Source organism: Zonotrichia leucophrys, chromosome 14, assembly GCF_028769735.1.
Source record: "Zonotrichia leucophrys gambelii isolate GWCS_2022_RI chromosome 14, RI_Zleu_2.0, whole genome shotgun sequence".
NCBI classification, from domain to species: domain Eukaryota; kingdom Metazoa; phylum Chordata; class Aves; order Passeriformes; family Passerellidae; genus Zonotrichia; species Zonotrichia leucophrys.
This window is the reverse complement of record NC_088184.1, coordinates 13,372,092-13,396,782: the sequence shown is the minus strand read 5'-3', so window position 1 is coordinate 13,396,782 and position 24,691 is coordinate 13,372,092. Positions and strand designations below refer to the sequence as shown.

Genomic DNA, 24,691 nt, shown 5'->3' with positions numbered 1-24,691 from the left:
CCGGCCAATCAGAGACCAGCGGGGACACGCCCCTTCCGTGCGCGCAGGCGCCGTGGGTCAGGGGCGGGGTGAGGAGGGACCGTGTGAGGGCAGGGCCGGCTCCGGGTTTGATCCCGCTCCCGGTGCCGGTCCTGGCTCTGTTTCCGCTCCACACCCGCTCGCTTCCGGGACCGCGGGCACATCATGGGCTCCCTGCGGCTCCTCGTTCCCCGCTGGTGCCGCTACGCCTCTCCCGCTGTTCTCCGGGTACGGTGCGCAGCCCCCGGGGTTGGAGCCGGGCAGGCGCCGCTCCTGTCCCGGCCCCCAGGCCAGGGCCCGCTGCCGGGCTGGAGAACGTGCAGCTCCTCCCAGGCCTCCTCCAAACTGTCCGGCAGCGACCCGAAAGACATCAGTGCTGGCAGCTCCGCTGGAGCTGCCGAGGAGCAGAAGGATGACGATGATGATGATGATGAAGGTGTGGAGTTTGGGACGCTCTCTGATAAATTTTCCTCTAGGAAATATTACCACAAAACCACAGCGCGCTTTCGGGATTTAAAGCTTCGAGAAGAAGGAGAAGAAGAACCAGAAAGAAAACCTCGACGTGGCCCTAAGAACACTCCATACTGGTACTTCCTACGGTGCAAGGCTCTCATCAAAGAGGACAAGGTTTGAGCCCAGCTCTTCTCTTGTTTTTAATAGCACTGATGAAAGATGCAGCTCTGACTTGCTGTGTATCACTTGGTATCTTTACAGAAAGAATTAAGATAAGAATTTCCTGTAGAATCATAATAAAACAGTTTGGGTTGGAAGAGACCTTAAAGACATCCAGTTCCACCCCTTGCCGTGGGCAGGGATACCTTCCACTATCCCAGGTTGCTCCAAACCATGTCCAGCTTGGCCTTGGACACTTGCAGGGATCCAGGGGCAGCCACAGCCTCTCTGGGCACCCTGTGCCAATGCCTCACTTCTCTCACAGTAAAGGATTTCTTCCCAATATCTAACCTAAATCTCTCCTCTGTCAGCTTAAAACCATCCCCTGTCCTGTTACCACATGCCCTGCTCCAAAGATCCTCTCCAGCCTTATTGTGAGGAGCCCCACACTTTGTAGCACTTGCACTACAATCTGCCCACAGCTGCATTTATTAATATCCATTGTAGTTGATTCTCTTGCTGTCTCATGATGGATTTTTCTCATCCTTGTAGCTGGCAGAGGCTCTGGAGCTGTTTGAGGTGCAGATGCTGAAGGAGGAGCGTGTCCAGCCAGAAGAAGGCAATTACACTGTTCTCATTGGTGGCTGTGGCAGGGTTGGCTACGTGAAGAAGGCATTCAGGCTCTACAATGATGTAGGTTTAACTTCTCCCTCAAAGTATTTTCTAAGCTAGAAGCATTTCAAGCATTCAGTTATGTTCATTTGTCTCCAAAATGCCTTTGCATTAGTGTTGGCATCTTCATAGCCTGAAACTCTTAAAAAAGTTAAAAAATTCAAGCTGTCCTTTTGTAAAAAAGCCAGTTCAAGTCCTTCTTCTCTTCCTTCAGATGAAAAAGCGAGGGCTGATCCCCACAGAGGCCACTTACACAGCCCTGTTCAACGCCTGTGCTGAGTCCCCCTGGAAGGACTCGGGGCTGCAGAGCGCCCTGAAACTGCGGCAGCAGCTGCAGAGCAAAAACCAGGAGCTGAACCTCATCACCTACCACGCCCTGCTGAAGGTCTGTGCCCTCTGCTCAGACCTCAGGATGTGCTTGGATGTACTCAAGGTAAATTGGCTGCTTTTCCCCTGTTAAACCTATTCTGTGCTGTGGTTAAAGCTCCTGGAAGTTGGCACGTTGCATCAGGTTTTGATTTCATTTCCAGCAGAGATAATTACAGATCATGTGTTTCTGTTTAATTGATCCTTATTGTCATACAGTGAAATTGTATGTACCAAATACAATTGGTATTGGTACCAAAGTCTAAACTTAATTACCTAAGAGGAGGCAGTTTTGACTTTAAAACTGGCTGGGTGTATATAAAACTTGTTACATCTATCCCCAGAAGAAGAAGGTGGTTTTTAACTTCACCACACAGGGTGACTGGGAAGCTTAATGCTCTCTCTGCTCTTTTCAGGAAATTGTGCAGAAGGGCCATGTCCTCACAGCTGAGACCTTCAGCTTCCTTCTCATGAGCTGCATAAAAGACACCGAAAACGGCTTCAGATTTGCCTTGCAGGTTTGTCCTTGCGTTCTGAGGGGAGGGAAAGTGCTGCTGTGTTTAACTCATCACCTGAACACCTGGAAATAGCAGTGGGGTGGTGAAATGGGAGGAGTTCAGCTCCTCCTAGCACGAGTTCTGCAAGCCAGACTTTGCTCAGGACATGTCATACACTGGTAAATAACCCTGGATCATCTCACAGGGCTCTCCAGCTCAAGGTCACTGTCCTTGTCATGCTGTACATTCACTCCTTCTCACACAGATCCCATTAACAGATGTGCTTACAGGCTGCTAGAGATGCTCCTGTTATTTAATATCCATCTTCCCCTGTTCAGGTTTGGCAGCAGATGAACAAGCTGGGAATCAAGGCTGACAGCCACACCTACAACCTGATGCTGCGCGCGGCCAGAGACTGCGGCATCGGCAATCCCGCTGTGGCCTCCAGGCTCCTGCTCAGCCCCCCGGAGAGCTCACCTCAGCTAAAGCTGCTGCCTGGCAGGAAGGAAAAGGTGAAAAATCGGAGGAAGAAGGGATCAGAGAGTGCTCCTGTCCAGCTGGATGTGGAAGCTATGGAAAAGCAGTTATTTCAGGAGAGTTCGGTGCAGCCCGAGGAACGGATCCAGCCACAAAATGAAGATGTGGCTGGGGCTGAAGCAGAACCAGCTGCTCCTGACAGCTCCAGTGTCACTCACAGCAGGGCTGGAGCCTTGATGAGGAGAGCCCAGAGTGAGATGGAGCAGGAACAGCCACACCCAAGCCAGAAGCTGCCTTTGTGCAACCTGCCCAACTTGCTGGATTCCAGGGTGGCTGACACAGCTGTGGTTTCCCTGGGGACAGTGGCCACACCGTCCCACAGACTGGCTCTGATGGGGGATGTGGAGGGATTCTTAAACAAAATGAAAGAGGACAATGCAGAGCCCAACATTAAAACATTCACATTACTGGCTGAGCTGGTGGAACCCCAAAGTCCCTCAGAGTCCTCTCTGCTGGCATTGCTGGATGATCATAAAGTAAAAGTAGATGTGACCTTCTTTAACACTTTGATGAGGAAGAGAAGTAAACTGGGAGACCTGGAGGGAGCAAAGGTGAGAGAAAAACCTCAGAACCAGCCTCATCACCACCTGATCTCTCAGGCCTCTCTTTTGCTGAGACCCATTTCTCTGTCCACAGTAGAAACTGGGATCTCACACCATTTCCCACAAGGTGGTGCTTGGGTTAATTTCTGAGTATTTATGGATTCTGTTCTAGCATGTCCAGCTCCCTGTCTGGAAAGCTATAGTAAGAATTTTTGGGAAGTGATACCAACACTTGTATCTTGCAGAGCATGCTGCCAGCTCTGGTGAAGAGGGGACTGTCACCTAACCTCCACACATTTTGTAACTTGGCAATTGCCTGCCACAACCAGCAGGATGGACTGCAGCTGCTCTCAGATTTGAAGGTAATCAAAGAAAACTCCTCTGCTGCTTGGGCTCTGAGCTGCAGGAAGAGGCAAAGTGAAGTGTTAATGCTTTTTAAAGACCTGCTGAGGTTTTTGTGATGAGTGGTTTTGTTCTCTGCCCAAAAGAGCAGCTCCAGAGTAGCTGGAGCTTAGGTGGTCTGTCTTAGTTTGTGCTGGCACTGCATGAGCTGCTTCACAGGTCCTGTGATGAGAGCTGTAAAAAGTAAAAAGTGCCTCTCTGCCTTTTCCTTCCTGCACTATTTAGAAGATAACTTGTTTACCCATAGCATTTGCTGTTTGCAGAGGTCTGGAATAACCCCTAACAAGCACATCTACAGCAGCCTGATAGCTGCAGCTGTGAGGCAGCTGGATTACAGTTACCTCACGGAGATCCTGCGGGACATGAGGAACACACAGGTGCCTCCCAATGAAGTCATCATCCGGCAGCTGGAGTTTGCAGCACGGTACCCTCCCAAATTTGACAGGGTAAGGAGCCACGACTGGCAGGCTGTGAAGGCATAAATATGATGGTTTAATATCTGCCTGAGTGTCCTCTGGGTTTGCCTGGTCTGGTTGATGATTCCTTGAGCACTGTTTCTTTGTAGCATCTTGTAGCTCCTGCAGGCTGGTGCTGAAGTGAGCTCTCATCTAACAGAAACTTGTTCTGGTGGGTTTCTCTTTGCAGTACAAGCACAGAAACCCATACCTGGAGAAGATTGATGGTTTCCGTGGCTACTACTACCGCTGGTTAAAGGTGATGGCTGGAGAGGAGACCCCCCACCCCTGGGCCAAGTACAGGACAGCAAAGCCTGGGGGGCAGGACAGCGAGGCAGAGGCTGTGCAGGAAAAGGGAGCAGGATGCTGAAGTTTCAAGTTCTTCCAGCACAAGGAAGATGCATGACTTGCTTCTTTAAACTGGCTTGTAGTAAAGCTGCTTTGTGTATCCCCAACCCCCAGTTCTTGCAATAGTTACATAATAAAATATTTCCTTTTGTTTTAAGGAGGAGCAAATACATTTTCAGTGAATTTCCTTCAACTGCTGAGGATTAGATGGGCTGTAGTTTAGCAAACCCTTTACAAAACAAGGAAGAAGCAAAATCAGAGTTAACAGGGCTTTAGTTCATTGCTGGTTTTGTCTGTGTCTGTCACTTCACATGTGACCTCTAAGTCTCTAGACTGCTGGCATTCCTGAAGGGATCTGTGCATTAATTCCAGGCTACAGACCTCAGCAGAGAATTCCAGTGAAATGCAGCTCCCATCTGCACATGGTCAGGGAAGAACCCAGACTGGACATTTGGGAACTGTAATTCTTTTCCACACAGCCTTTTAAGTGGACTTAGCTGAGAAAAAACCCAGAGCAGCTCAGAATGTGCAGAGCAACCTTCAAGCACCCAGAACACATCCAACAGGAGAAGAGGGGCACAGGAATGTTTCACCAGAAGAACACAGCACTCTCTCAGGAAGGCAAGCTTTATTTCAAAATAAATGGCTACACAAAACCCTACTCCAAAGCACCCCCCATTTATGCACGATCCAGGTGATCATGCTGATGCTTTAATTTAATACAGAAATAGCCCATCACAAAATGGCTGTAATTGCACTCATAGTCCATTGAGGAGAAGGAGGAGGGTGTCCCTCAGAGTTCAAAAAACAAGTTTGATGGCAAAAGGCTTCACCCAGAGCAGCCTCTGCATCCACAGTGAGTGCACTCAATGATTCTGCCCTGAAAAACAAACATGAGGAGGGTGTTAGAGCCAAGCACAGCCAGAGCAGCAGGCTCAGACCTCCAGGCAGGGAATGGCTCTGGGTGGGAAGGGTTTCCACAGTCTGGTGTTATTTCCTATACTTTTAACAACCTTACATGAATGCCAAAGCTGACAGTAACTTCAGCACCAGCTGGACTCCAGTTCTACCAGCAAAGGCACAGGAAATGACCAGGAAGAGCAGCACTATCCCCTCTGCTGTCCCTGGGCTGGGAGAAATCAGAACTCCTGCAGGGCAGAGGAACAAGCTGTACACTCACCACTTCCAGCTTGCTTTTGGGGACCCTGCAGATGCAGTTGGTGCCAAAGTTGGTGTCCCGAGTCTGGATGCAGCGCAGGCAGCAGAGGTTCTCATAGCCCTGCTTCTTCCACTTGGCTATCAGGTTTTTGTCAGCATAGCCCTCCTTGATGCAGTACTCATAGAGCTCTGGGGGGAGCAGACAGTCACAAGTTATCAGGAGATACCAGCTGTAGTAACCAGCAGGCAGAGCTGGGCAGCTGCCAAGCCTTCCCTCCATCCTCCTTCCCCAGAAACCTGCTCCCACCAGCTCCCAGCTCAGTTCACAGGTGAACACCCCCCTCACTCCAGTTTGGCCCTGCCCTCCTCACCTCTGCTGATTGCTTTCCTCTTGTAGAAGAGATCAAAGATGTAACGTGTTTTCTGGTGGTGGATCCTGAAGATGGGCCAGAGAGACTCCACTTTCCTCTTCCCTTCGTGTGGCTCTGTCTCAGCTGGGAGGGAACACAACCACCAGGTGACCAAGTGCTTCCCTCACCCACTGTGCAGTGAACTGTTCCAAGAACGTTCATAACTTTATTACATGGCAGGAATAAAACTGAGATTAATGGGAGGAGACTCAAATGAGAGAGACCTGACCTGGAAGAGCTCCTTTAGGATATAAAACCAGTGGTAATGGGATGACATGACCCACACTGGGATCAGAAATGACTTCACCTTACAGGAGCTACCACACTCCCATGAGCTTCATCCCCTAACCAGCTGTAACCAAACCTCTATGCTGCATAACCCCAAAATTAGGGACCAGCATGGCCCAGGATCAACCTGCAGCACCACTGGAGGCACAGACACAAAAAAGGTTCCCCTGTATTCATGAAGCAGTTCTTGTGAGCTTGTTTTGGGGTACCATCCCTGAGAACACCCACTCACCTTCTCTCATCTTCTGGTCCAGCTCGTCCAGCGTGGGCTCGATCAGCTCCCAGCCATCCGGGGGAGGCTTCCTGCTCCTCTTCACTTTGGGCATTGCGTCGGCAGCGAGAGGGCCAAAGGGCGAGGGGAACTGCCAGCACTCCCTCAGAGTCACTGGGGAAAACGGAAGGAAATCAATTGTCAGATATATTTCTGCTCAGGTTTCTCTGCCCCTTTCCGTTTTTCATTACAAAAATAAAAGTGAGCTTTTACGTGAAAAGCTCTGTGACTGCCGCACGATAAGTCAGTTTTTCTCCTCAGCAAAGCGCGGCAGCCGCTCCTTCTCCGAGCTGACAAATCCGGTCAGTTCCCGGTGATGCAGAGGCCGCCGGCCCGGCCCGAGAGCCCCACAACGGAACCCGGGGCCGGCGGGCTGAGGGGAGGCCGCAGGTCCTGGTTCCGATTTCTGTGAGGACCTCAATCCCTGTCCCTGATCCCGGTCCCCGTCTCTCTCCCCGGACCCTGATCCCGGTCCCTGTCCCTATCCCGGTCCCGCTCACCGCCGCTCCCGTCGCGCCGCCGCCGCCGTCACCCGGGGTCCTCTCGCAGCCGCCCGCCCGTGGCCGCGCCCCCCTGGGCTGCCCCGCGCGCTGCCTGAGCAAAGCGCTCCCCGCCGCCCGCGCCGCCGCCCCGAGAGAGCCGAGAGCCGCTGGGGGAACCGGCCCCGCTGCGCTGCCCCGGCGGGAGCACCGGGAGGGCGGCGCTGAGGGCAGCGCAGCGGCAGCGCTCGGGCAGCCCAGCGCGGGGGCCTGCGCTGGGGGCGGTTCCGGTTCCGGTTCCGGCGCCGCTCGGGCCGGGGGGGCCGCGCCGCCATCGCCGCGATGCCGAAAGGTGGTGGGGGCCGGGCCGGGCCGGGCGTGCCCCGCGGGGAGCGGCGGCGGGGGAACACGGGACACGGGAGAGGAGGGGGCTGAGGGCTGTGTGCGCCGCCCCGGCCCCGGCGCGGGCACGGCTCGTGCTCGCCCCCGGCTGTGGAGATGCCGCGGCGGCTCCGCTCTCCCGCTCTCCCGGCCTTGGCGGAGCCTGCGGGGGTCCCTTTCCCCCTCACCGGGCCCCAAACGCGGCTCTGTTTGCGCTCTGGGGAGGGTCTCGGCTTCCTTTTCCCCGTTCTCGGGGGCTCCGGGGGTTCCTCGCCGCGTTCTCCCCGCCCCTCACGGCGCCGGGCCCGGTCCGAGCCCCCCAAAGCGCCGCGGCGGCAGCGCCGGGGGGTGCCCGCGGCTCCGGGCCCGCTCCATGTGCTGGGACGGGAACTCCCCCGGCTCGGGGCGTGGGGCTCACGGAGCCGCGGGGAGGGCGAGCAGCCCCACCGGGGGTACCGGGGGCTGGCGGCCATCCCGGCCGGGGCTCGGGGCGCCAAAGGCGGCTCTTTGATGCTGCCGCGGGTTGGGCGTGCGGAGCGGGCACGGACTTGCTGCTGCTGCTGCTCCCGGTGTGATTCAGGAGCGGGGATGGGGCACGGCCGGGCTGGATCCACCCAGAACCTTCTCTCCATGCACCATCCGCAGAACTGGCTCTCGCGAAGCCGGGCACACGCGTTACAGCCAGCCCGCATCGTTCCTCCTCCTCCTCCTGCAGCTTGCTCTGCTTTGTTTCATCAGCAGCTCCCAGCCTTTAGCACCAAACTGATTCGTGCTTAGCATTTATTGAACCCCACTTCGTTTTGGGTCCATTTGCACAATGATAGGAGACGGGGCTGAAGCTTTCACGTGGTTTTTGTGAAGGCAAAGAACCATGGCGAGTTATAACCCCATTTTTCTTATTTAAATGCCTGTAACTCAGGATTTCCTGCTCTTCAGTTCATTGCACAGATTTCAGTGTTTGATTCAAACCTTTTTATTTTTGGAAGAAGAGGGACTTTGTCATTTTCCCCCAAGTCAGTGGGAGTTGTTGGATTGGTGGCAGAAGAGTGGATTTTGGCACTCACTGTTTAATATAAAAGGGAGGGGTATAAAGAAGCTACTAATAAATTTTTACAGAATTTTTTAAAGTTAATTTCCCATTTCCCCCCCCTTAAAACTTTGATTTTAAGAATTAAGAGATTCCATCAGTATCATTCCACTGCCTTCCATCTAAATTCCTTAATTAGTCTGTTTAAAGCTGAAGACAAATGTGTTTGAATGTGGGCCTGCCTGGGCACCACTGGGCTTTGCTGCAGGTGAAATGTGCAGGTGATTCTGCTTGAAAAGTCCTTCACAGAGGTGGAAAAGAAGCATTATCCCTGCTTTCAGATGGGGAAACTGAGGCACAGAGCTGCTCAGTGGTGTTGGACCAGCTCCCTGTGTCTGATGTGAGGTTTGATGCTGAGCTCCCATGGGCTTCATTCTTCCATCTGCTTCTTTTTAGGCTTTTAACATAAAATAATTTCTCTTTAGTTGCTTCTCCCCCCTTATCAGCAGTGTTTATTTGCAGTTATGAGCAGTTTGTGTTCCTTGGTGCTGAGCCCAGTGTGGAGTTCTGGCAGAGCTGGGTGAGGAGCCCTGGCCAGGCTGGGAGCACAGTTTGGCTGTTTGGGGTTGGTGTGTCCCAAATGTCACTGCTGTTCCCTTGGGGTGATGTCAGGAGCTGGGCAGGGAGCTCCTGTCTCCCCAGGAGCATCCCCAGGGCTGATCCCCTTCCAGAGGGTGTCATTGTTCCCAGTGGGATGGCTGGGAGCAGACAAACAGACAAACTCCTGTCTGTCTGCACCAAAGCTTTGGTTGTGCTTAGGGTGGGAGAGCCCATGAGCTTCCCCAGGGACAAGAATTTGGTCTCTGCACTTGCCTGTCTTTTGGAAAAATATCTCAGGAGTTTCTGTAAAGCTTCACAGTGAGATTTGGGGACAGAACTAAGGCATTGTGAGAGTTTGTCTGTGCTGAGCCAGGAGAATTGGTCAGGAAAGGTTGGATCTCTGAGGCTCCCAGTGCAACAGAGAGCAGCTCTCCCATGGATCCCACACAGTGCCAGGGAGGGAGGGATGGATGATCCCTCATCCCTTCCCGTCCCTGTCAGGTTCCCATTGCCCTTGGCAGGTGAAATGGGGAGGATGAGGCAGATCCAGAGTTCCCTGCTCCTCCCATGGCACTCCAGGCCTGCTGCAGTGGCAGAGCTGCCCTGCCAGAGCTGTGTGAGTTGTGCCAGTCTCTCTCCCTCACTCAGGGCTGTGGGTTGGCTCTGTCCAACTTGCTTCCCAATTCTTTGGGCTGGAATAAGCAGAGCAGTGGCTTGAGGGGAGCATTAATGGCTTCAGCAGTTCATTAATAGCAGAATCTGGAACTTGGGGCAGTGCCAGCCACAGGGACTCCCCTTCTGGGTTCCTAGAGCTTGTTTTTATTTTTCCTAATAAAGCAATGAAACTGGAGGCTCCTTTTAGCACTTCTTCAGCTCCCATTGTAATTCCCAAAGCTTTTGTCCAATTAGCTGCCTAGTTTTTCCTGGCACAGTGGGAGTGGTTAAGGAGCCAAGCTTGTTGGAATGTTGGTTGTAACCACAGGAACACACTGTGATTCCTCCTGTGCAGGAAACTGGGATCTGCTGTGGGACTGAGCATCCCCTCCCAGCCTGGGAAGGGAACTGGAGAGGCTCAGGCAGGGAAGGGTGACGTCAATAATCCCAATTCTCTGTGCATCTCACCTAAAAATCTTGGAGCATTTCACCAAGTTCACTGAGGGGTTTTGTTTAGGGTCTGTCAGAGGAGTTATTTTGGTTTGTCCTGTCCACACCTAAAATCCAGGGAGTGCTGCAGGAGGAGCAGACCTTTCTGGAAGTTAGCCCTGAACCATTTGTTATTTTTATTGTTTTGTGCAGGTAGAAAAGGAGGCCACAAAGGCCGGGCAAGGCAGTACACGAGTCCTGAGGAGATTGATGCCCAGCTCCAAGCAGAAAAGCAAAAGGCAAGGGTATGTGTTTGCTCCTTTGTGTGTTTTCTGTCCCAATTCCTGCCTTTTCCAGCCTGGTTTTCACTGCTCAGGAGCAATGGCAGCTTAGCCAAGTGCTGCAGATCATTCCAGCAGTGATCACAGCATGGATCCCAAACATCTCCAGCTGGGGAGGCTCCAGGATGTCACCCAGTCTGGTTCTGAGGCCTGGGAGAGCACCCAGGGCAGCACTGGAAGGTTGAAGGACAGGGATCTGATTACACAGCAGCTCTGGAGGTCTTTCCTCTCCATATTTTATCATTTCAGTCTCCAGTGTCAGCTCATTTTTTATCCATGTTCTGCAGTTTGGCTTTGGAGAACAAGAGCCACATCTTGACATGTTACTGTATATTGACATTATATTTGCCTCTTTCTGTCATAGATTTATGGACCAAACTCCTTTGACTTCTTCCTGGACACATGATTTTCATATTTGCCTCTGCTTTGTAGGAGAGATAAGAGTTTTCTGTGTGGGTGTGTTTCTGTGCCCCAGCATGGAACTGTAACAGCTCCCCCCACTCCCACCACAACCTGACTGCTGTCATAAAACCCTTGGCTACTTTTGGGGCTCTTGCTCTCTTTATTCCCAACTTATCACAGCTCTGGGGACACTCTGATGTTTTCTGTGACTTTCTGGAAGTGCTGCCTCAGCCCAAATACAGAATTCCAGCTGAGGCCTCACAGCACTGACCACAGGAGGATAATTACACCCCATGTAGGAAATCCTGCTGAATACCTCTGAGATGACTCTCGAGCAGTTCTGAGCCATAGTGTTGAGTCCTTTTTAATGTTTTGCCCAGCTGCAACTCGAGATGATTGTTTGGTTTGCTGCTTAGCCACATATTCCAGCTTCATGTTGGATTTCTTCTTCCAAACTGTAACTCCTCTTGGTTAGTTTCTGATCCCACCTTCTTGGTTTCATGCCATATTTCCAAATTCTGAAACCACTGATGAGTCTCATCCTGTTTTCCAAAATAATTCCAACTCCTACCAGTGTGATCTCATTCACAAACTGTGTGAGTGTTCTCTGCTTCCATGTTGTTAATAAAAATACTGGAAGTGGAACACAAGAGCAGGACCCACTTGAAATGTGTGTCTTGTTTCACAGCAAACCAGAGAGCTGCTCTTTGAGAAGGATTTATTTTTTGTGATGATCCATATGACATAGTGATGGTTACATCTAACATTGATACATTAAGGAAAGCTTGAAAAACCCCCTACAATTAACAAAATTACTCCTCTTACTGTTCCTTGCTCATCCACTTTGCTGCTTGCTTGATGAGAGATGTTGGTATGTAAACAAGCTGTTCACACCCATGCTTGTTCTTCTTATGATTCAGAAATTAATTCCCAGGTTCTGAATGGTGGAAGCTGTTTTAAAAAGGCTGTAATTCCTTGGATAATAATATTCAGCTTGATGGTTGTCAGTTTTCTCCTCTAGGTGTTTTTATTTATCCACAGGATACGCTCTAAGCTGCATCCATGTAGTTTCCAGTCTCTGAGGTAGTGTGCACTGGAAACCCAGGCTAAAATTCTTCTGGAGAGCTTTGATTTGGGGAAAGTGAAGTGCCAATGGTGTCTTTCAGAGTCGTTTTCCTGTTAGAGAGAACAGCAGAGCTGTTTGGAGGTGGTGCTGAGGAAGAGCCCTCATTCTGTGACAGCCAGACCCCCTTGGTGGCACAAGGACACCTCAGGAGCACCAGTGCTCAGAGCTGGCTCATCCCCCCAAAATCTCATTTAAGAGCTGGGTTTGGGGTTTTTAGTGACATACATTTCCTCTGATTCTGTAGGAAGAGGAGGAGCAAGAAGAAGGAGGAGAAGGAGCAACAGGGGACCCTAAAAAGGAGAAGAAATCTTTAGATTCAGATGAGAGTGATGAAGATGATGAGGATTATCAGGTACTGCATTCTCAGGGCACTTAATGCACTAACACTTGGGCTGGGGGGGAGATGCACACTCTGGATTCTGAGCAGAGCCACCTGGAGTGCATTTTTATAGAACTACTTCTAGAAACCAAAAACCACTCACTTGACAGCATTTTGCCCTCAGAATGAGAACTTGTGAACATTTACAAATGAAATACAGAGGCAACAGGATTTTTAAAAAGGCTGAAGGTGCCTTGATTCATAAATGGTTTTTAGTAAAATGTTGCCTTGTGCTTTTGGGGTGCTTTGCAGTGTGTTTGGGGTGGCAGAGCTCCTCAAGCTCCCTCCTGTTCTTGACCCGCAGCAAAAGCGCAAAGGAGTGGAGGGGTTGATAGACATAGAGAACCCCAACCGTGTCATTCAGACAACCAAAAAAGTCACTCAGCTGGACCTGGATGGACCCAAGGAGCTCTCACGACGAGAGAGGTGAGTGTTCCCTGCTCACCCTGCAGTTTGGTGCAGGGAGGTGATTCCCCTGCTCTGTGGCAGTGTTTCAGAGACATCCTTAAAAGTGTGTGGCTGCCTAAAGCAGGCACTGAGCAGCAGCAGACTGAGCTCACTGTGCTTCAAAATGTGGTTCCTTAGAAACTTCACAGGAGTTGTCTGTCCTCTGGGCTATCCTGGAGCCAGGCAGCCTGCCCTGGTGCTCTGAGAGAAAGGGATTTAGGCCATTCCTTTCCTGAGGTTTTATGCCAAAAATCAGATCTAACAGAAACCCTGAAATCACACTGCTGTGAAAGGGATTTAGGCCATTCCTTTCCTGAAGTTTTATGCCAAAAGTCAGAACAGAAATTCATGAACCAGAGCTCACTTTGGATCCACTTTGATCTTGCTGCAGAAGGTGCTCTAGTGACAGGTAGCAGTTTCCCAGATTCCTGATATTGTGGTGAAATTTTCATCTGGCCAGATTAATTACCTGAAACCCAAAGTTTAATCTTCTAGTTTCATCTAGCAGTGGTGAAGTTTGGAAGGGAAGGTTTAATCTTTTTTATTTGGGATAGATTGCTTCAGCAGAAGGACACCTTTGAGGGTAAGGCAGGGAAAAACATGTCACAGTTCTTGTGATGTGGGGCTAAATCATTTCACCTCCTTTTGAGTCTGTGTCCTTACTTAGCTGAAGGAAGGTAGAAATAATCTCTCACCTCACCCCTGGTCAAACCCTGCAAATAAACAGAACCTGTGCTTGAAAAGTGGTGAAGAACCCCCAGTTTTGGGGTTTTTCCTGGTTGGAAAGCCCCACTCTGCCTGTTCCTGTGGGCTTGCCTGGATACTCTGGTGATTGGTGTGTTTCCTTTGGGCAGAGAGGAAATAGAGAAGCAAAAGGCAAAAGAAAGATACATGAAAATGCACCTAGCTGGGAAAACAGAGCAAGCCAAGGCAGACCTGGCCCGATTAGCCATCATTCGGAAGCAAAGGGAAGAAGCTGCCAGAAAGAAAGAAGAAGAAAGAAAAGGTTAGAGAATAATTAATCATTTTCTCCTACCTTTCCAAGAGGCACACATCCCTCCTCTGAGCCTGTGTGGTGTTGCTGAGTGTCATCAACTCCCCTCAGCAAAGCCAGGCTCAGCTGTTTCCCTCTCATCAAGTTCTTGCTTTATAAACAAGAATTGGACACGAGAAGGGAATTGCCCTGGGTATCCACCTTGTCCCCTGCCTCCCAGGCAGTGCTGGCTCCAGTTTGGGGGTTTGGCAGGCTCCTTGTGCTGGGTGATTTGTGTGGTTTGCACGTGGGGATCTGAACTGCCCAGGGAGTTCCCAGCACTCCTTCCCTGGGAGGTGTGAGCCAGCAGTCTGAGCACGGCTCCTTGGTGCCTTCCAGAGAAATTTGGGCATCAGGGTGATTTGGGGACACCTGGAGAGAGGCCAGGGATGGAAGGGAACAACAAGAGGGGCTGTGCCTCTTACCTCTGAGAAATTGATGGGAAGGGTGGGATTTTTTCATTACCCAGCTGGCAGGATTCAAATCCCTGGGGCTGCCAGGGCTCCCCCAGTGCCTGATGTGCACCATGAAATGATGAAACTCTGTTTGTTGTTCTCCTCCCCAGCAAAAGACGAGGCGGCCATGGCAGGTAAAAGACTGCAGTCACTATCCCTTAACAAGTAAGCACAGGCCATGCAAGAGGAGGAAACACCAGGGAACTGTGCCTGGTCCTGCCAGGAGCTCTGCCTTCCATCGCTGCCACGCAGGGCACCCTGCAGCATTGACCTCACCTCCACCTCCAAGAGACACTGACGATGTGTTTGTCCTCATCCTGGCACAGATTTCCATTTGGGGTTAGGGGCAGCTGCTCTCTGCAGTGCAGAGCTGTGCTGGACAGCAATTCCCTGTAACAGTTTGGAAACATGAATGTTTTTGCTGTTTTTAGGATCAAGAAGTCGTAGACGGTGGGAGGGGGGCAGGGTGGGAGGGAGCTGTGTGGGAGGGGAGGTGCTTCAAATACTAGATTGCAAGAAAAATAGATTGTGGGGTCGTTTGGGGGTGGGGCATGGGGTGGGGAACTGACTTGGTATGAAATCCCAAAGGATAATGTATCTGAGGAATCCAGTTGGCAAAGAGCCCATCAAATTTTGCTGCAGGGCGTTGCAGTATAAGCTGGGAGCCTGACTTCATGGACATCTGGAGTGCCGTTCCTTCCTGGATTCATCCCTCCTTTCTTGCAGCCAGTCTCCCCTTTTCCCTCCTCTTCATTTTCTTTTTCTCCTCCTTATTAGGGATAGTGCCAGTTTTTAACCACATCATCCTTTGTTTAAAGGAGAAAAAACAACATTTATTGTGTCAGATCCAGATGGAAAAAAACAAAACAAAACAAAAAGCAAAAAAAACTTGATCAAGTTTAAAAACCACCGAGAGAACTTGTATATTTGGCTGATTAAACTGTAAGTTATCAGAGCTGCTGTGGCCTCGTGTGTGTGTGCAGGGCACAGCTGGGGGGTCCTGGGGGAGCTCAGCTGCACTTGGGGGCTGCTGGTTGTGCTGTGGGGTTTGTTGGCTCTGGGTCAGGAGCTCCTGAGCACACACAGCCTGAGGGAAAAAGCTTTTCCTGCTGATTCTGATGGATGTCTTGCACAATCTGTTTACCACGGTGGAGGAAACAATTACCCTCAGGCCGTGTCTGGCCTGGTGCCCCCTCAGAAGGGGAGTCACTGCACTGTCACCTCCTCTCAGATGTCACTGCACTGTCACCTCCTCTCAGATGGCTCTGGGGGGGAGCAGCTCCAGCCTGCTGTGCCCCAGGGGTTTGGGAGCCCTGCTGCCAGCCTGTGCAGGGACACCAGTGCTTCCCAGACTCCCCAAAGGCTGGACATCCATCCAGCCCCAGGGCTTGGAGCACTGGAAGTCACTGGGAGAGGCGTTGCAGCTGTGGAAATGAAGGGTGACAAACCAAGGATTTGTTCTCGTGCCTGGCTGAAGGGATTTGGGCACAAGGGTGTGACACAGGACTGTGCCCCAGGGGCTGGCACTGTGAGCTGCTGGCTCAAAGCAAGCCAAGATTTGGGGTAGGAAATGCTCCCAGGGAGCTGTGGAAGGTGAGCAGGTGCTGCAGGAGAGGTGCCTGTGCTCTCAGCTCCAGGAGGGACGAGCTGGTCAGGTGGGGACAGCCTGACATGGGACACTGGGTGACCCTTGGAGCACAGGGAGGTGGATGGGGCAGGACAGGGGGAGGTTTTGGGATGGAGCAGGGCAGGAGCCACAGGGGAGAGGGTTGAGGATTGTGAACACATGGAAAGGGGTGGAAAAATCTTCTCCAAGTAACAGCTCCCACTGACTGAGGGCTGGAGCAGAACTGGAATGTCATTGTCCCTCTGCAGCCACTGCTCCCTTCCCAGGCCAGGGGAAGGTGTAACTGGGCAGCCCAAGGTCTTTGAGCTGGCTCCAGGTTTGGGAATTGCCCACCTGACAGGACTTTATCAGGGAACTGAGAGAATGACAAACCTGTGCTCCCTGGCCCTCCATTTTCCCTAACACCAACCCTGGTTTGAAATGGTGCTGAAGCAGGGAACAGAAAAGTGACATTCCCTTTATCCACACACTCCCAATTCCCACTCAGCACTGGTGGCAGAAAGGATGTGACCACCTGTGGCACAGCACTGTGCTCTGCCCTCATCACACCTGTGTTTGCACTGAACTTGTTCTAAAAAATTGCAAAAAAATCCCCCATTTTGATTTATTCAGGAAAATCCTTTATTTGCTATTTCTCCAAGCAATGTATGACCAGCATTGGGAAGGATGGTAACAAAAATAGTAAGAAAAATGGAGGTTTTATGTCTGGAAACAGCCACCAGGGCTGGCTGGCAGCGGGGACAGGCACTGGTGGCAGTGTGGCATGGCGTGGGGGTGGCACAGGGCAGCAGGCAGAGCAGGGGCACAGCAGGGGCAGCTGGAAGCTGGGATGCCCTTCCCTGGTGGCTCCTTCATTTGATCTTGAGATCCTTCAGTGCTGACTCCAGGCTCTGAAATGAAACAGGAGGGTTTTCAGCAGCTCATGGCCTCCCAGAGACACTGGAGGTGGCTGGGGAGCAGGAAAGGGGGGAACTGGGATGGTTCAGTGCTGGTACTCCCAGCCTGAGGGGTCCACGGGGATTCCTTACCTTGACATCCCAGATGCTCATGCCCCCGTCCATCCCCGTGGTGCAGAACTGGGAGCACTTGTCCTTCCCCCCAGTCAGCACTGAGATCTGGCTGTGGGTGCAAGGAGGGAGCAGAATCAGTGCCAGGGCTGAGCCCTTAGGGGTGGGAATGGGGCTGGACCCCCTCATCTCCCCCACAGTGCAGGAAGGCACTGGGGACAGACAGGGACACTTGGGGATACCCAGGGATGCTCCAAGGATGCTCCAGGCCATCCCAGCTTTTGGGACTAGACCTCTGTACCTCCCCTTCCCACATCCAAGGATTCTTTGGGGATACTCTGGGAAACTCAGGGATACCCAGGGCTGTCTCAGCTCCTGGTGCAGGAGCCTCAGTCCCTCCCTGACACTTGCTGGGATGCCCAGGGACATTCTGGGGATATCCAAGGATGCTCCAGGGCTGTCCCAGCTCCTGAGCACACCCAGGGATGCCCAGGGACCATTGACCTCAAGGTGCCCCAAGCCTGGCCAGCCCCACCTGATGCTGTTCTTGTGCAGGGTGTCCAGGGTGGCATTGGCTGTATCTGAGCTCGCTTTCTTGTCCAGGTTCTGGAAGCGCTCGCGGGCGGTGAGGCCGCGCTGGGAGCTCTGCTTGGGCACGTCCAGCTTCCCCCCGAAGCTCAGGGCGCCCTGGCTCTCCTCGTAGGTGAACAGCATCGGGCAGCAGTCGTGGCCCTGGGGAGCAAACCCCAAACCCGCCCTGCTCAGCATCCCCGGGCGGCTCCGGCCGCGGCTCCCAGCCCGTTCCCTGACTCCCTGCCCGCACTCACCGCGGCCACCAGGCTGTGCTCGGTGATGAAGGTGACAGCCAGCAGGGGCAGCGTCTCGGTGCACAGCGAGGCAACGCTGCGAGGCGTGAAACACCAGCTGAGCTCCAGCCGCAGTGCTGAGACTGGCACAGCTCATCACACGGGCGGGACCCACCAGGGGAGACCCCACCGCCTCCACCCCTGGGGATCTGGGGACATCCCAGGTCCTAGGGCTGAGCCCCCCATGTCCTACACCCATGTACAGGGATGCTCAGGAGATACCCAGGGATGGTCAGAGGTACTCCAGGGATGCTCAGGGATGGTCAGAGATGTCCAGGGATGATCACAGATACTCAGGGATACCCTGGGCTGCTCCAGGGCTATTTCCAGCTCCTGAGGCTCCCCTCTACCTCCCCCACCCCAGTAGAGATGCTCAGGGAATACTCACAGATGCCCAGGACGTTCTAGGGCTAGCCCAGCTCCGGAGGCTGAACCCTTCCATCTCCCCCACCCACATGCAGGAACACTCTAGGATTGCTCTTGGCCCAACCCACCCCAGATACCTCCATGCCCGTGTTGGTTTGAGGGTCAAGCCCTGCTGCCACCCCCAGCACAGCCTCCCCCAGTCCCCCCTCGTGTCCCCAGCCCTGCTTACGCCATCTTCCTGCCCGCATCAGCGAGGCACAGGGTGCTGTCGTGGCTGACCCAGGCCACGCGGGAGCCGCTGGCCGAGAAGCTCACGCTGTGCACCCACCCACAGCTGCTGCTGGACTCGAACATCAGCTCCCCAAAGGGCATCTTGGAGCCCCAGGGCGTGGGGCTGGGCCGCTCCTCCACCTCCTTGATGTAGGCTGAGAAGATCCTGGCATGGGGAGAGCCTTGCATGTGTGCCTGGATGCAGGATCTGTGCCACCCTCATCCCTGCCCCTTAGCTCAGTTGTGTGACTCAGTTTCCCTGGCAGAGCCTGTGAGGTGCCCCCCCCTATCTCCCATGGGTGCTGTACCCCTGGGATGGTCCCCAGACCTCCCTGCATCTCCCCAGTGCTCCATTCCCTGCTCCAAACTGCCCCTGGGGTGAAGCCTGCCCCCCAACCCATCCTTGGGGATCTCCCTGCGTGGGCCCCCCAGTCCCCCAGCCCCTGCTCCTCACCTGCACTTGAAGTCACAGGAGCCAGCGGCCAGGAGGACGTTGTTGGGGTGCCAGTCCAGGCTGAGCACCGTGGAGCGGATGGGCTTCTTGATGTGCTTGCAAACCCACCTGTGTGCAGAGGGGGTGGCAGCAGAGGGGCAGCATCACCATCCCCAGAGCCCCCCTGGGATTTTGGGGAACTGCCTGGTGTTGTTCAGGGCTCCAAATGTGCCAGGAGCTGCAGTAGCAGCTTGGGCATGGGGAGCCCATCCCTCCATTTCCCCATCTGTGTCCACCTCCAGCTCTTCCAGTCTCTTATTTCCCAATCCATCCATCCATCCATCTATGATCCATCCATCCCCCTCTTTCCCCCTCAGGACAGACCCCCTCAGAGCCTCACCAGTCGTTCTCCTGCTCGAAGTAGCAGATGGAGATGAGGCGGGAGCCGCTGCCCACGGCGAATTTGTTCTCCCTGGGGGACCACTTGACGCAGCGGGCGGCACGGTTGATCCTCAGGATCACCAGGGTGGGCTTCCAGACGTTGCCCTTGAGGGTCCACACGTAGGCGTTGCGGTCGGTCCCGCACGTCACCAGCCGGTTGCTCTCGGGGGCCCAGTCAATGCCTGGAAGGGAGAGGGGGATGATGGTGGCCCATGGTGGCCCAGGGAGCCTCAGGAATGGCAATGGTGGCACTCAGGGCTGGGGTGTCCGAAGGTGTGGTTGTTCTGGGTGGTTTCTGCTCCACACCATCCCTTCCCATCCCTCCCACCTCAAAGCATTCCATGTCAACCCATCCCACTCAATCTCATTCCACCCCATCCCTTCCCATGCCTCCCACACCATTTCATCCCATCCCATCCCATCCTGACCCATCTCTCCTATATACCCATCATCCATCCATCCATCCATCCATCCATCCATCCCCCCTATCCCATTCCTTCCCATCCATCCCACATCACCCCAATCCATCTCACCCCATTTCTCCTATCCATATCCCTTCCCATCCCTCCCTCCTTCCCTCCACCTCATCGCTCTCCACCTCTCCCATCCCATCCATCCCACCCACACAACCTTTTCCATTCTCCTCCACCCCTGCACAACTCCCATCCACTGGGTGCCAGTGCCACGAGCAGGGCTGGAGCAGCTCTGGGACACCATCCGTGTCCCTGTCCCCTCTGCCAGCCAGGACTCACCTGTCACCTGCCCGTTGTGCTCCTTCAGCTCATGCACTTTGCTCCACTTGGCCCCGTCCTTGCGGTAGATGTGAACCTCGTGGTTGTTGGGGCACAGGGCGATCTCTGGGGGTGACAGTGGCCAGGACAAAGCCCTCCCCTGGGTCACAGGGTCCTCAGGGCCTACCAGCACCCACCCACCCCTTCCTGGGCTCCAGGTCCCCACTGAGCCCCCAGCCCCACTCCTGCACTGCCCTGATGCTGCACATTGTCCCTATGGGAAGGGAGAACCCCACACCCCACAGCCCAGGGTCAGTGCGGTCCCATGGGGCTGGCGGGCTGAGACAGGGCAGGATGGGATGGAAGGGGACTGCTGGGGGTGCACAGCTCCCAAAAGCAGCCCCGTCCATCCCGCCCCGCCTGCCCGGCTCTCGGCCGCAGCACAGAAAGCGCTTTTTGTTCTCCCTCATCCCCCGGGCCGCGCTCGGGAAATGCCATCGCCCGTGAATCACCGGCTCCGCTCCCTCCCTCCCCGGCCGCTGCCTGGGGCCGGACGCTGCCCTGGCACCCCCGTGCCCGGCTCTGACCCGCACGGGCACCGGGGACACCGGGATGGGCTGTGCCAGCCCCACACCCGCCCGTGGCAGGATCTGCTCCCCCAAACCCAGCCCTGCCGCGGGGATTTGAGCCCGGACAGTGCCCGGGATCCCTCGGGAATCTCGGGGAGCCCCAGGCGAACTCACGGGTGCGGTCCTTGTTCCAGGCATGGCAGCTGATGGGCTCCAGCAGGAAGCTGTGGTAGGCCATGGCTCACGGGCTGGGGACAGGGACAGAGTGCCAGGCTGTCAGGACAGGCTGCTGCAGCCACAGGGGTGAGACCCCCGCCCCACAGAATGATCCTTCCCGCTGGGATCAGCCCTGTGCTGCAGCCCACCGTGTCTCTCAGCCAAGGAGAGGGCTCTCCTGAGGATCTCCAAGCTCAAACTGTCCATTTCCAGGAACTTGCAAACCCTGCTGTCATCCTGCTCCAGCTGCCTGGGCACACAGGGAATGGTGCCAGCAGCCCCATGTGCACCCTGGGGTCCCACCACGGGCAGCACCTCCTCTCTCCACCCCAGCAGGGCCAGATCCACTCCCTCCTTCCACACCTCTCACTTCGGAAGAGCCAAAGCCCCACGGAGGCATTTCCATCCCATCAGGACTGATCCCTGCTCCTGGCTGAGCTCCCACCATTCCTGCTGCTCCCCGGCTGCCATGGGATGGGCAGTTTGTCCCAAAGGCCCCTCCCGGTGCTACAGGAGCCTCCGAGCAGCATCACAGCCCCTTGGCCATCCCGCCCAGGGATGGAGGGAAACACCTCGCCAGGGTGTGGCTGAGGACAGGAATTACTCACAGCCTGCTCTCGGCTATTTTGGGAACTCCCTGAGCACGTCCCGTTTTCTTTGGCAGCAAAAACGTTACAGGGGAAGGGAAAAAGTCCCTCTTAGCAAAGCTCCATCCCTGGGCTGGGGAAAAGAAAATCTGAGGAGCTCCATCAGCTGCCTTCTGCATGTGGAGAAATTCCAGGGCTGATGCAGGACAGCCCTGCTGTCACACAGGACATGGGCAGGGATGAGGAGGCAGTTCCCTACCCAGCCCCACTGATCCCCTGGGATGCAGCACAGGGTGTCCCAAGGGGGAACAAAGCTGCTGCTGCCACCACGGGCCTCTGCCTCGAGCCCTGAGGATGGAGCAGCACCACGAGGGATGGACAAAACCATCAGCGAGAGGGGCATTGAAAGAGATCAGGAGAGGAAAATGTGTGAAAAAGGGATTTGGCTGAAATGGGCACCCGGCTGAAAGGGCTCCTGGGAGGAGGGATGGGAGGCAGGACACACCGAGGTGCATTTTGGCTTTGACACTAGGAAAGCAGCAATACTTTTACTTTTTCCGGGTGGTTTGGGAGCTCAGAGGCACTAACCCTCCTGGCTGGGGTCCCTGCTGCTCCCTCGCTGAGTGCCACCCCAAAGGGACGAGCTCAGCCGCCGTGCCAGGGACGGAAACCTTTGCCAGACGCGGGAAGGAGCGAGGGCTGCGAGGGCCGGGCCGCTCCCGGCAGCGGGTGGAGTTTTAATTTCCCCTCGGCCCCTTCAGAGCCCTTTTATTTCCCCTCCGCCCCTCAGAGCCATTCCCCGCTCCTGGTGCCCCCCTGGCCGAGTCCTGCCCTGCCCAGAGTGACCCCCGGGGCTCGGCAGCCCCTTCCCAGCTGGGAACAGCAGCACAGGAGCTGTGCTTACATCCCTCCCTCCCTCTCCCAACCAGGGGCTCTTGAGGGAGGAAAATGGGAATTTTCCGAAGGCCAGACAGGGCGGGATTGGGAGCTGGAACAGCTCCGTTATCTCCCCGGCCAGCCCAAGCAGCTCGGAAACATCCTCGGAGGAGATAACCAAACCTTGGCAGAGCCCGGGGCCGGGGGCTCCTCCCAGTCCCGGAGGAAGCCGCGCACCAGAGGAGATGGAGTTTGGGTTTCACCAGCCTGGCGGGGTGGCGGGAGCAGGGTTTGCACCCAGTGAGGATCCTGCTGGGAGCTGGGACCCCTGAAACTCTGCCCGGACACTGTGGGGGGACCCCTGCACCGCCAGGACCCCAACAGCGACCCCCAGAGCCCCCCTGCTCCCTGCGGCAGCTGAAGGTGTCACCCCCCTGCTCCTGCCAGCCAGGCTGGGGACGCCCAGAGCCCAGTGCTGCTGGGGGGTACCCCAATTTCATCACACTGCAACAGGACCCCATGAGCCAGCCTGGCCCCGAGGGACACCCCCGCCCCAGGGCAGAGGAAGGCGGCTCTGAGCCTCCTCTTCCTCGCACCGGGCGAAGAGGGAAGCAGGTGATGCCCGAGGAGGGGAGGACGGATTGTGGCAGCTCTGTCCCTGCCGGCACCAACCCCGAGGGGACCCCACGGGAGGACTCTTTCCACCCCCCCAGAGCTGTCAGACCGCCGGCAAGACAAAAAACCCTGAAACTTGCTAACAAAGCCGGGGAAAAACCCGAACAACTAAAACGCAGCGACAGCGATGCTCGCAGGGGGCAAGGGGCTGCCTGCACCCCCCTGACCCCGGCCCGGGGGACCCCCCGAGCCCTGGAGCGGGGTGTGGGGGACAGGAGCGGTGACAGCCGCAGCCCCAGGGACAGCCCCGGCTCCGGGCGGGCACTGAGCCCTCCTTACCTTGCTGGGCAGGGCTGGCTGGGCTCGGTTCCTGCACGGCGGGGCTCGTTCATGGACTCTGGGCAGTCGACACGAACGGAGCCCGGAGCGAGCGGCGGGAGCTGTGCCTGCCCCGACCGACTTCCCTTTTCCTCTCCGAGAAATGCAACCACTTCCTTACGTGGGCGTTGGGGGAGCGGAGCGCCTCTGGGCCGCCCTGCCCTGTGCCTGCGGCCGCAGAGCTCCAGCACCGCCGCACGTGGAGGGGCCCCGGGCCCGGGACGCTCCCGGCCCTGGCTGGACGTGGGCAGCGCGCCCTGGGTGCGCCAGGGAGGACAGAGCCGGAACACAAGGGAAGGATCCCCGCCGGGATCTGGGTGTTGCTCACCCCGGCCCTGATGAGTTCTCAGAGGGATGGGGACTCCCCGGTGCTGATCCCCGCCAGGGAACAGCCGTGCCCGGAGCCCACCCGAGCGAGCCGCCCGCCGGCATCGCCTCCCACGGCCGGGGAGAGCCGCGGGAGCCCGCGGAGCCAGATCCGGCCGCCCTCGGCAGCAGCTGCTGCGGGTTCTGCTGGTTCCTGCATCCCACAGAGCCCGCTGGGACCCCGTGCCAGGCTGGCTGCGCTCACCATGCCCGTGTCCCCACGCAGCAGACAGCCAGCCCTCAGGGTTTATCACCTCCTGCTTCAGAGCAGCCCCTTTTTATCCCATTCCTGCCTGGATGCACTCATGCCTTCCCTCCCGGGCAAGGGATGCACTCACTCACCCCCTTCCCTGCTACCCCCCATAGCCCCTGACTGCAAGAAATGGAACACTGATTATTTTATGTTTAGAAGGGAGAGGAAATTGTAAAAGCAAGCCTGACTGCCAGGGGAGAAAGTGGGAGACACAAGGAAACCAGAGGAGGATCCAGCTCTGTGATGGAGAACAGTGGCTGCCACTCAGAGCTGAACTTCCACAATAACAGAGCTGAGAAACGAGCAGGGTGTGAAGCAACTCTGGTTCCAGAGGAAGTGGTAAATTTAGTCATTGGGGTTTTTTTAAGACACTTCTGCATTTTCAGCAGAAATGACAATTTTCAGCTTTGTAAAGCAATGCCATGAGCCAGCTAATCCCCTCAGAGCACAGCAAGGCAGCAACAACAGGAGCAGGAATAGACCCTGTGAATAAAGCTGTGTGCAAATGCTTCCATGAGCTCCTGAGGCTCAGAGCTGAACTGACACAGGTTCCTGGGCACAGAGATCAGCACAAAGCCAGACCACACTGACATCTCTACTGCAGCTTCCTTTGCTCACCAGTTGTTATAAACACAGGATTTTAGGGGTTGAGAGCTCAGCTCTAACAGGACACAGAATCCCAGAACTACTGAGGGTGAAAAACCCTCCAAGTTCATCAAGTCCAGCCTGTGACCAATCCCCACCTGGCCAACCAGCTCAGA

General features: G+C 55.1%; 4 protein-coding genes across 5 annotated transcripts; 2 read left to right on the top strand and 2 right to left on the bottom strand.

Annotated features, from left to right (window-relative positions):
- Nucleotides 1-52: 52 nt before the first annotated feature.
- Nucleotides 53-4,646, top strand: PTCD1 (pentatricopeptide repeat domain 1). The gene is made up of 8 exons (XM_064726379.1): nt 53-645; nt 1,183-1,323; nt 1,517-1,735; nt 2,085-2,186; nt 2,504-3,253; nt 3,490-3,606; nt 3,910-4,092; nt 4,292-4,646. Exons 1-8 carry the CDS (start codon nt 184-186, stop codon nt 4,469-4,471), a joined length of 2,154 nt encoding a protein of 717 aa, XP_064582449.1. The 5' UTR covers nt 53-183; the 3' UTR covers nt 4,472-4,646.
- A 412-nt stretch (nt 4,647-5,058) lies between these two features.
- BUD31 (BUD31 homolog) lies at nt 5,059-7,198 on the bottom strand. Of its 2 annotated transcripts, none has more exons than XM_064726384.1 (5): nt 7,077-7,198; nt 6,538-6,690; nt 5,979-6,101; nt 5,630-5,796; nt 5,059-5,329 (listed from the first exon to the last, which is right to left on the bottom strand). In XM_064726384.1, exons 2-5 carry the CDS (start codon nt 6,629-6,631, stop codon nt 5,279-5,281), a joined length of 435 nt encoding a protein of 144 aa, XP_064582454.1. In that variant the 5' UTR covers nt 6,632-6,690; nt 7,077-7,198; the 3' UTR covers nt 5,059-5,278. The 2 variants fall into 2 exon arrangements, with proteins under 2 accessions (XP_064582454.1, XP_064582455.1); XM_064726385.1 differs by having other exon boundaries at nt 6,790-7,088.
- Nucleotides 7,199-7,289: 91 nt separating this feature from the next.
- On the top strand, nt 7,290-14,631 carry PDAP1 (PDGFA associated protein 1). Its single transcript, XM_064726383.1, has 6 exons — nt 7,290-7,407; nt 10,360-10,451; nt 12,260-12,367; nt 12,699-12,820; nt 13,696-13,847; nt 14,440-14,631. The coding sequence occupies exons 1-6, from the start codon at nt 7,398-7,400 to the stop codon at nt 14,496-14,498; spliced, it is 543 nt and encodes a 180-aa protein (XP_064582453.1). The 5' UTR covers nt 7,290-7,397; the 3' UTR covers nt 14,499-14,631.
- Nucleotides 14,632-16,553: 1,922 nt separating this feature from the next.
- On the bottom strand, nt 16,554-23,416 carry ARPC1B (actin related protein 2/3 complex subunit 1B). Its single transcript, XM_064725753.1, has 10 exons — nt 23,273-23,416; nt 20,814-20,887; nt 20,092-20,196; nt 19,299-19,521; nt 18,920-19,027; nt 18,425-18,631; nt 17,791-17,866; nt 17,499-17,695; nt 16,985-17,075; nt 16,554-16,846 (listed from the first exon to the last, which is right to left on the bottom strand). Exons 2-10 carry the CDS (start codon nt 20,875-20,877, stop codon nt 16,808-16,810), a joined length of 1,110 nt encoding a protein of 369 aa, XP_064581823.1. The 5' UTR covers nt 20,878-20,887; nt 23,273-23,416; the 3' UTR covers nt 16,554-16,807.
- Nucleotides 23,417-24,691: the final 1,275 nt, after the last annotated feature.